We start from the raw sequence: 11,203 nt of genomic DNA, 5'->3' as shown, positions 1-11,203 counted from the left end.
AGGATGCATTCTTCCACTTTGAACCATTGGCTGGTGAAGTATGGTTTTTGCATTCAGTTTGTACCCTCACTGTAGCATCAGCTTTATCTGACCTAATTTAAAGTGCATTTATGGACATGGAATCATAGAATGCTTTGGTTTTGAAGGGACCCTGAAAACCATCCAGGTCCAACTCCTCTGCCATGGGCAGGGACGCCTTTCACTCAACCAGGTTGCTCAAAGCCCCACCCAACACGGTCTTGAACACTTCCAGGGATGGGACATTCATAGCTTCTCTGGGCAATGTGTTCCAGTGCCTCACCACCCTCACAAGAAAGAATTTGTTCCTTATGTTTGATCTAAACTTGTCCTCTTTCATTTTAAGGCCATTCTCCCTTGTCCTGTCACTTCATGCCCTTGCAAAAAGAAGTACCTTTCCAATTTTCTTTTTGGCTTCAAATGTCTTATGTCTTATTTTTAAAACCTTTCCGAAGCCAACAGAGTTGACTACTACTGTTCTTCTTCAATCCACAAGACTTGTCACCCTGTGAGAGGAAAATGAGATTGATTTGAAATGCCTTATCCAGATGATGTTTAAAAATATCTTCTTCCTTGACACCAGCTTTCTGAAGTCATTAACTTAGACCATAGCAATTGCCTTTGTATTTCACAACTTGCTCTCTGCCCAACTGGAGACAGAGCCAGGATAAACTGTTGTGATGCTTCTTGATTGCACCAAAATCCCCAGAAAGAGGAAGCACCAGGGGGAMCTTAATCTTGGTTCCTGTGCTCCTGGCCAGAGGGCTCAGCTCCTATCAGGAAAGCACAGACATTTGTGCACCTAACCTTTCACAATCTGACTGCTCTATCTCTTGTTAAATTAAATGAAAACATTTGTGTTGACTGAGTAATTAGGGGCCTGGAATGTTATGTCATACAGTATCAAATTACTTTGCAGATTTTTTTTCCCCCCACTCTTCATAAGGAGAGGTTTGTGAAGGAATTGCAATTAATTTCAGATGCATTTACCTGTACTAATCCGTAGSAGTCAGTAGGCTATAAAACTCTGAACATTGTATGGTACAACATACAAGAAAGTGGCACGATGCCATATAAAACTGTGAACCTCTGCTAAGAGATTATCTAAGGAGAACTGAGGGCCCCCCTTCACTGTCTCACAGATTTTTTCATGTAAAACGTGCAGAGCTTCCAAGTAAAACTTATATATATATATATTTTAGATTTCAGCTTGGGAAATTAATACTAGGATCTGTGAGATAAATGGGACTGTTGTTAGCATGTGTAAGTTTTGTACAGCAGCTAGACACATTAAATATCTCCCCTTTTCCATAATTATGCCTGCAGATTTCCCAAAGCAGCCCTAAGACATGTCAAACTTGAAGCAGGCGTGTCCCACAGCTCCATTGTAAGTATCCTGAGGTAGCTTTAGCTGTGACACCRCAGCTTGAAAAACAAGATGAATTCTTGAGTGTGTTTTTGACCCCACTGCTAATACAGSTACCTTCTCTAGGAGACCTTAACCACAAGGAAATGTGCTAGAGAGTATGTTCACTTCAAATTAAGTAATAAACCCTTTCTTCTTCCCCTACACTCCTCACAAATAGTGTGATTGAAACTGGTGATCACATTATAAAAAAGATCATTAAATACTTCTATTAATTCTCCACTGAGAACCTGAAAACAAATCCAGCTGTAAACCATTAATTCACCCCACCCTTCCTAATCCCTGAATKATTTCATTTCTTCTAATTTTAGTTTTGCATTTTTTCATAACATCTGAGGAAAATATATTTAAATACTGATTTGATACTCAAAGACTTAAAAGAGCACACTTTCCTTTGAAAATACTGTRTGAATGCTGTCTAACACAGCTTTCCCTCTCTGTAGCATCTCAGGCACAGTATTATTCCCAAAGCTGTTGTGCCCTTTAGTCCAAAAAACATTTTCTTGTGTTTCTCATCTGCAGCAGATGGCCAATAGCCAACCACAACGTTTTTCATTGAAATGGTGAGGATATGCTCTAATTGCCTCCCTAACAAAGACCTTGATTACATCTAAATTCCAGGATTTCTGAGGGCAATTTTTTCATGGAATCAGGCTGTTTGTTTCTGACTGATTGCCCCTTCAGTGTTAACCTTTCACTCCTTTGTATCCCAGACAGCAACAGAACCTCTTATATCCAAAAKGAAAATTAGGCAAGGTAGCAATGTCTTAGAAGACACAGTTGAGCAATTTCTAAACAGCACAGTGTTTATTAGCATAACAAGATTTTTCTTGGAAAAAATGTGGTGAGTGGTGCRGACTTCTTATGAAGCACAATGGCTTTAATGACACAGCCCAATCCCCATCCCCAAATCTTTGCCATTTCTAGAACTGCCCAGCTACATGTTTGATGTCCCAACAGGTGACAAGATTTCTGTGTAAAACGACAGCAAAGCTGTGTGCATGTGTGTGAATTCACTCTACAGGAATACAGTTGCTCAGAAAATGGACAAGAGAAGCTCAAAGCTGGAAGAGAGCCTTTTCTTTCTGCTCTRCTCCACATGGAAAAGGCTGAGATGCAGGGTACAGTATTCCAGGTTTAACTATACATCACCAGGAGATGTTTTCTATCAGMAATTGTGAAATTCTTCTCAGTCCAAGGAAACAGCTTTGGTACATGGAGTCCAGATGCAGCTTTTATTTGATTTCAGAGCTCCCCATGGGAGCACCAGGGCTGAGAGGGGTTCTTGCCATCTCAGCTTGATTCTCCTTCCCCAGGAGACATCAGAGAGGGCAGAGACAGGAGAGGTGCAGCAACTGGAGGATAAATACCCCATGCAGGCAATTTCCACTGCCTTGGGAAATGCAGTGAAATGAGGTGTGACAGAGTCTCGCAGCACTTGCAGAAAGAGTGACTGATGGGAGAGCAGTGTGTGTGTGGTGCTCTAAAATCAGCCRGGATTTCATTGCCTGGGGTGGGTGCTAGATCAAGCTGATTGCTTTAAATGATGCTGTTTATATGTCAGCATCAGACTGCCAATATTTCTAGGGTAAGTCCATGCACAAGCTAAGAAAATGGCAAATGGACTTGTTTGTCAATGTGAAAGTACCCTTCAAGACACAGACATTGGACCTCAGCCTAGATGTTCATTCCTGAAATATCTGGCCTGTATAAAAAGTTTAGGAAAAAAAGAAAAACTAATTTACAGAAAGACATGAAAAAGACCTTGAGACTAAAATTCTGTATTCCCCCTAAATCGTCCTGGATTTAGAAGTGTCCCAAAGTGCTCCATTTCTGTGCTGATTTGTACCACCTGCCCCATTGTTTTTGCCTTCAACACTATCAGTGCTGCTGCACTTTTCCTGTTTTGGAAAGCCTTCAGCTCTCATGACATTTTTAAGTGACCTTTGCATAGAGTGAAAGTGCCAAATATTAGGCTCCTGAACAGCATATCTGCATTTAACTAGGAACTTAAAACCCCAAAGCTATCATTATTTTGATTCCAAATCTCTGGAAAAAGAAATACAAGTAAAAGTTTCTTAAGAAGAGGAAGAGAGAGGTGGGTTATGTCACAGAAAAGGAGATGATGGTAAACAAATAAATGGAGATTAGGTAAGCAGTGTTTTGTTTTTTTCTGTTACTGTTTCTATAAAACGGAAAATCTCTAGTTTGTACTGAAGAGAATGTTTATTTCCTTTGCCCAAGGAAATAAAAAGCTGAAAATTAATATTCTATTGGACAGGAAATGTTGCATTTAAGCTTTAAGAAGCATTTGCAAGTTGCATCAGGAAAGCCAAGGAAACACAGAGCTTGTTTGCAGCAGTATCTTCTGCTTTGCCTGTGGCTCAGGGGTGGGAGGTGAGCTCTGCTCAAAGGGTTCTGGACAATTTCCAGATTCCCAGAGCCAGGCTGGGGCGAGYGGCTCCAGCAGCCTCACGGGGACYGTTYTGTGCTGCAAGGGAAGGRATGAAGAAACTGCAGAGTGAAAATCCAGATTCACAAGTCCATTTCAGGCAGATTCTGAGCTGTAAGAAATGTATCTTGTTCTCTGTTAAGAGACTAGGAAAATAATCTGGAGGACCACGTATAATAAGAGTTCACACTGTATGACTGTTCTTACTGAAGCCTGGTGTAATATCTTCATTTCAAATATGTGATTACATTCTGTTTGCAAAAGATGACACAAGCAATCACTGAGGACTTGGAGTCACAGAAACTCTGACACTCACAGAGGTGAGTTTTAATGGTAAAGTTAAAGATGCAGCATTGGTTTCTCCATCTAGGTTAGAGACCAGAGACCAGGTCTTTCCTTCAAAGTGCYGTCCATAAATCTCACAGCTTTCTCTCACTGCTTGTATTTCCTTGGATTCATCCTGTTTGCCTTCTGGCAGCTGCCTCCAATTAGACTGCATCTAATAAAACTTATCCAAAGCTGGGTCTAGATTTGAGCTTTTCCAGTGGTGGTAGAGCAGAAAGGTGACCTTTATATTTTTCATTTTCATATGATATCCGTCTCTTCACTCTTGGCTTGGCTAAACCAATTTAGATTCTGACATTCAGGATCTGTCTTAACCTTGAGAATTTGTGTTCTTGCCTGTAAAACCAGTAGGCAAAGGTTCATATCAGCTCTGCAGCTCCTAATAAGCCAAAATAAACACATGGGCCTGTCAGAGTTGCTTTAACCCCAAAGAGGAGGCAGGGACAGCCCTGTGTGAATGCACAGAGACAGTGACACGGGATGAAATAACTTGGTTAGTGTGAATGTGGCAGTGATACTGAACACTGGCCAAGAGAGGCAAATATTAGTAAGTTGCTACAGTGCTTTTTGGTTAAATATATTTCCAGAAGTTTGGGGGTTTTTTTATTTTGGTTTTTTTTTTAAATTTTTTTTGTTTATTTTTTTTCCTTAGATAAAAGCAGAATAAGTGCAGAGAGAGGAATAAATACTTTAGATACTCAGTCTTGGCAACAAACTACCCAATGCAAATCCTCTGTGTGCTTAATATCAAGTATGCACTTAAATACTATGTTGGAAGCAGGCTTGATTATTGAGCACTTTTAAAATGAAGCCCTCTAGCCATAAGATTTCTGCAGTTCATTCATGCCTGCTCCACACTTTGTTTCACAGGTTTATAMGTTCTTTTGGCAGACAAATATGGGATATATTCCAATTTTTTTTTCCTCCAGTGTTTGTGTTCTTCCAAATAAATGCCAGGATATAAATCCTGGTACTGAAAGCAGTATAAGCTTTTTGGGATGAGAATGAAACAATGATGTGCTAGGATTATAAAGCTGCAGTGATAAATCATACTGAAAGTCAAAAATTCTGGTGGTAGAGATAATTTTCCCTATGGGAGCTATTCAGCAATAAAATCTTTAGCAGGAAAGGAATATTGACTGCAGGAGATGATATTTTTTACACATATCAAAGAGGCAGTGTTAGCCCTCTCTCAGATATGGACTACTTGTGTTTCACTGTTTTACTCAGAAATAGTTTGGCCTTCTGTACAGTCACTATGAACAGAAAATTAGTGCCAGTCAAGAAAAAAAATGTAAATCATTCATGTGGAGCCAAACACTCTATTTTCTGGGTTGAGAGGCTTTTATTGGATCACCACAAYATTTTGGATTAGTTACACTATGGCTCTGAAATATCAAATTAYGGTGCAGTCATTTTCCCAATAAAAGGAAAGAAAATAAAGAAGCACAGTGCGTGAGGCTTTGGTCACTGAACTAAGCCRAGTTTTTAGAGCCAGGTCCGGTCCAGTGCAGAGAGGGAACTTCTTCACACTCTTTCATAAACTCTGGTGCAGACAACCCCCTTCATGGCATATTCCTAAGGCATAAAGGAAAATATTAATATAAACCTTTTGGTGACAGCAGATGTGTCTGCTGCAGTAACTTCTGAAGTCAATGAAAATCTAGATGTCATGTTTTAAATCTCCACATATTTACAGAATTTTTAGAGCAAACAGCAAAGCTATTTTTGTATTGCAAATACAGTTGTTTCTATTTTAACAGTTTTAAACTACATTAAGTGGCAATTAATGACAAAGAGATTGCAAAATTAAGCTCAGCTTCCACAAATAAATTTACCTTCCCTGGTATTGTTGTTGGCTTGTCAGAGATATTAGCCCCACCTGGTTTTTATACYGTGGCTCACCAACGTTTTCAAATTTTCAAAGTAGAGTATTTTTTTTTGTGCGTAGAAGCAGAAATAATTTGAGTATTTCAGAGGTCAGGCTTCTGGCCTAAAAAACTTTGCACTTCTGAGTCACAGAATATTTCTCTTGATCCCTTCACCCCAGTGGCCTTCGGTGGCTGCCCATGACTCACAGCCACAGGATGCATGCAACAAAGGCGATGGGATGTTAAAAAAATACTTCCTTGGCCTGCAAAAGATGACTCCTTCTCCACAACCCTTTATGAGGCAAGGGGCAACAGCAGGACAAAACAGAAGAGGGACCTTACCTCTCTGCTTTATGAAGAGGGTTTAATAATTAGGAAAAACTTACACAGAAATGCAGCCATGAGGAAATGCAAAAGCAAATCATCCTTCCTACCTAAAGGGAGGTTTTGAGAGAGCTGGAGATGAACTTTTTACAAGGGTGTGTAGTGATAGGACAATGGGGAATGGCTTTAAACTAAGAGAGGGTAGGTTTGGATTAGATATTAGGAAGAAGTTCTTTACTGTGAGGGTGGTGAGGCAYTGGAACAGGATTTCCAGAGAAGTGGTGAATATCTCACCCCTAGAAATGTTCAAGGYCAGACTGGATGGGGCTTTGGGTAACCTGGTCTAGTGGAAGGCATTCCTGTTTGTGACAGTGGGCTGGAAGTGGATAATCTCTAAGGTTCCTTTCAACCCAAACCATTCTATGACTCTGTGTATGAGAACTTATAACAAAACACAGTCAGAGCAAGCCAACACGTAAAGTTGACTTCAAACAAATTGCCAGAATTAGTTTGACTCCATTTTTTAAAAAACATCACTGTACAAAGTGAAATCCTAATTTTAATAGCAACCCTTACAACTAGGATCCCTAAAATGTCTTATTTCCCTTGGCTTGGCCAAGATAGGGAAAATGAAAGAGCTGTTCCAGGGACAACAGCACCCAGCTTGTAAACTTTTGTTCACATTTCACCGGTTTCTGTTCTTTTTAAAATAAATATTCCTTATTCCTTTTAAAAACAGTAATCTTGAGAGCAGTTAAATATGCTGTCAATTTATGGCAGCTCTGCCAATATAGTCACTTTAAAGACAAGTTGCTGTATGGAGCATTTATTTCCTTCCACCTTGTTTCTAAGCTTGGTTTCCTTTTTCTCCCTTTTAATTAATCTCATAATTCAAAGWTTAAGCCAAAATTGATCATCTGTTTAGACAGAAATGTACTGAAGACTGCATCCTTCTCACCTTTATCGGCGTACAAGGAACATCAACTTACCACCACCATCTTCCCRTCAACGAGTCTTCTCTTTATCGTGGTCTCTTTGCCATTCCACTTTTGCACTTGCACCAATGACCCTTTCTCTAAGGTTACAACACTCTGCAAAGTCAAGAGAAGAGTTTCAAACTGCAGTGTGAGTTTTGCAGATTAGAGTAACAATTCACTTTATGTTGAGCAAGATACGGGCTCTTGGACAATGACATGCTCAGCAACATTACATTCAGCACCATACTGTTTCTTTCAGTGCTTTCTTTGAATAGTTTGGAAAACTCAAGGTRCWCTRAGGGAGTAGTTAAAATTTCTCCTGRTGTTCTTCTAGGAGATGTTCAGACAATCAGAGATCATCAGCCTCCCTACCTTGACTTTCCGGTCGTCTGYTGTTGTTTCATCAAACTGCTGGCCCAGTTTGAAAGAGATGGTTGAGTTTTTGAAGGTGCTTTCAGTCCTGATGGTCACTATGTCCCCTTTCATACTGATGATCACATCAGGCCTTGCCAGGCCACCAAGTTTCCGTGTAGCTAAGCCCACTCCTAGAAATCAGAGRCAAAACAATCATTACATTCTAGAAGTGAGAAACTCAGTATTGTCTCATGATTCTTCAGTGGATGAATAAGGAAGAGTTTCTTCATTGAATACTTCGGCGCCTGATTTAGATGAAACACCAGTAGGAGTGGTGTCCTAATTCTGATTTAGATGAGACACCAGTAGGAGTAGAGATCAGAATTCTTTAGATGAGACACCAGTAGGAGTAGAGATCAGAATGGGAATCTCAGCGTTCAGGGGCTGAGGCAGCCCCAGCTGATAAAGTGCACCTTCAACAAGAAGTAAAGACATACACAATCATAGATTTGTGCATGTTTAGCTAAGAAGAAGCATAGTTTGTTACAAATCTGCATGACTTTTGTAGTAGAACAGAACAGTAAGACAGAACAGTAAGACAGAACTCTATTGTAGAGATAGAACAGTAAGACAAATTCAGAGGAAGGGTCTGTTTCCCATAAATATTTGTAAAAATCCATTTTAAAAAATCCTTGACAAATCTGAGAATTTGCACCGTTAATGGCTCCAAGGAAGAAACCAGATACTGAACTACCAATATGCTGGTTCTTGTTCATTACAATGTACTGAAGACTGGTAATTCCTAAGTTCCTAAGTTGCTAGTAGCATCCCTTAAGCATCCTTGCATCTAAACYKCAGYGAWAAGTRCAAGTRTGAAATATAAAATTGTYGAGGTATACGAGTTGAAAGCTGCAAAGAGCTTCCAGGAAAAGCCCATGCCAAAAGCCCTTTGTATTGCCTTGTCCTTTCCAGTCCAGGCTTGGGGCAAGTAGGAATGAAGCCACTGGTGATATATTGCTGCTTAGTAAAAGCAGAAAGGGGAAAGCTGTAGTTAGTGTCTTTGTTAATGCTATGCCTTGCTCAGATGAACAGGTCTGTAAAAATGGGTATAAAGTTATCTGCAAAGCATAGGACTGTTTGTAGTAATTAATTCCATACTAAACAGTTCCATTCAGATGTTCAGAAAAATATCTGCAGCTGGACTTTCATSCCACATTCACTCTGGTTAATTAATTAACTGCAACTCTTTTGTCATTCAGTCTAACATTTCAAATAAAGGGAATCAGTGAATCATTTATACAGCAAAAGAAATGCAGTAGCTGACTCTCTGTGCACTTGCTGTGTAGGAATGAAGCCAGCATTAAAATGAAAAACAATGCCTACTTTATTACATTCCTGGCATTCTTCAGTAACAGATAGATTCATTCATAGTATTTAGCTGTCTGAAGCTAAAGTGTTATGAGACATCAGCTCCATTATATACTGTAAATTATCATAAGTCATGAGTTTCATGGTGCAGTCAAGAGGAACATAAAAAAAAATCTGCAGCTCCATAGATTACTCTCATGGCAGAAAAACAAATTATATCAGTTCAGATCAGTTAGACAAAAATAAATTTATTACAGTGATTTATCACCTACCTTTTCCAATTTAGATGCTAAGGAAAAGAATTAAATTATGCTAGAAAAGTAATTAAGTGGGTTTTTTTTTGGCCAGAAAGAAGGCACCATCCATGAGCAAAGCATTCCCAAAGGAAACATACTAACAAACAAACACCAAAAACACAACAACTCCAAACCCAGAATATTTCTCACCCAATTCTTTCATATAGTCATCAAAATTTTCACTGGAGATGAGTTTCCAGGTTCCCACAAATCGGTTACACATCACGCAGGCTTTGTGAAACGCTGGTCCTGCAGAGAGGGGCAGTGGCCACAGCAGCTCTTGGTGGCAGTCAGAGAGATTGTGTGCCCAGCTCGGATTCAGTGGTCTCCCTTTAAAGAAGTCCAGTCCCTGTGGCTGTTGGGATGGCCAATGGGGGAGGCAGCCCCAGGGCGAGACAATGTGCACCTTGTCCGAGGCAGCCGTGCCGGTTCCAAGGCTCTGCGTGACGCCTGCCCTGGCTCCCTCCACTGGGGATGGGGACGGGATGTCACTGCTGCACCCACAGAGCAGCCAGGGGACACTGCAGTGGGGTGTCAGCAGCACAGAGACAAGTACAGCATCCTTATAAAACCCAGCTCTGACTGTCCTCCCGATGTTACTCTCTGTTATCACCATACAGAGCAGAAATCTGTAACAACCATCTCATCCAACTGCCTGACCAGTCCAGGGCTGACCAAAAGTTGCCACATGTTGTTAAGGGCATTGTCCAAATGCCTCTTAAACACTGACARGCCTGAGGCTTTGACCACCTCTCTAGGAAGCCTGGCTTCCAGTGCTCCAGTGTGTGACCACTCTTTCACTAAAGAAATGCTTCCTAATGACAAATCTGAACCTGCCTTGATGCAGCTTTGACCCCTTCCCACACATCCCATCACTGGGTACGAGGAAGAAGAGATCCACATTTTCTTTTCCAYTTCYCCTCCTCAKGAAGCTGTAGAGYGTAACCACCATTGTCACCTGTGTGCTAGTCAGATAAATCAAAGCCATGTGGATTTTGGGAGGGAACTGTCAAAAAGAGGATGTTCAAAGTAGTTTGGGGGTGGAGGGGTTACTTTCATGGTCCATCTTGGAAAGGGTCTATATTTTTTATCATTTAAAGGCAGAATTGAGTTCCACTGWTCTGTTTTCCCCCTTTGCACCAGAGAAATGATTTCAAGCTGTGGGTTCTTCCCTGCACATATCCCAGGCAGGATCACAAAAAGAAGGAGGAGACAATATTGGCTGGCTCCTTTTTACAACCGGGCATATTCGGAAGATCGGCGCACCAATGGGGATCAGCTCTTGTTCTTGACAGGTGGATGGCATCAAAAGAGGCCAAGTCATTAAAGTGCATATTCTTGGTTCAAAGTCACTCAGTAAAAGGCAAGAAGCTTTGCTGACTTGGGAGGAGGGTATATTCTGCTCTCTTTTTGTCTTTTTGCACGTGGGTAGTTGGTTCTGCCATAAAAGGAAGATTTAAGCCAGCATAATCACGTAGGGCATTGCACTCAAATGTGYCCTACTCTTGTCATATTCCCACACGTTTCCCTGCTCCTGTGAAGAGATGCCATGACCTCCTTGGGTCCATGTCTTGCTTGYACTGGGGAGCMCTGGAYKGGACCCAGCATTCCAGCTGTGGCCTGATCAGTGCTGTGTAGAGGGGAAGGATTATCTCCCTCAACCCCAAACACTCCTAATGCAGCCCAGGAYGCCACTCACCCTTTSCTGCCAACACATGTTCYTGGTTMATATTCAGCTTGGTGTACTCCAGGGTACCCAAAAACTTTTCTGT

General features: G+C 40.9%; 1 protein-coding gene across 1 annotated transcript; it reads right to left on the bottom strand.

The window, feature by feature from the left end:
* Positions 1-5,448: 5,448 nt before the first annotated feature.
* Positions 5,449-9,949, bottom strand: LOC130575884 (myelin P2 protein-like). Its single transcript, XM_057370108.1, has 4 exons — positions 9,582-9,949; positions 7,786-7,958; positions 7,426-7,527; positions 5,449-5,819 (listed from the first exon to the last, which is right to left on the bottom strand). The coding sequence occupies exons 1-4, from the start codon at positions 9,652-9,654 to the stop codon at positions 5,769-5,771; spliced, it is 399 nt and encodes a 132-aa protein (XP_057226091.1). The 5' UTR covers positions 9,655-9,949; the 3' UTR covers positions 5,449-5,768.
* Between the last annotated feature and the right edge of the window lie 1,254 nt (positions 9,950-11,203).

This window comes from Malurus melanocephalus, unplaced genomic scaffold (assembly GCF_030028575.1).
Source record: "Malurus melanocephalus ecotype Western Australia unplaced genomic scaffold, MMel_1.1 scaffold_119, whole genome shotgun sequence".
Taxonomy (NCBI): domain Eukaryota; kingdom Metazoa; phylum Chordata; class Aves; order Passeriformes; family Maluridae; genus Malurus; species Malurus melanocephalus.
This window is presented reverse-complemented; position numbering and strand designations above follow the sequence as displayed.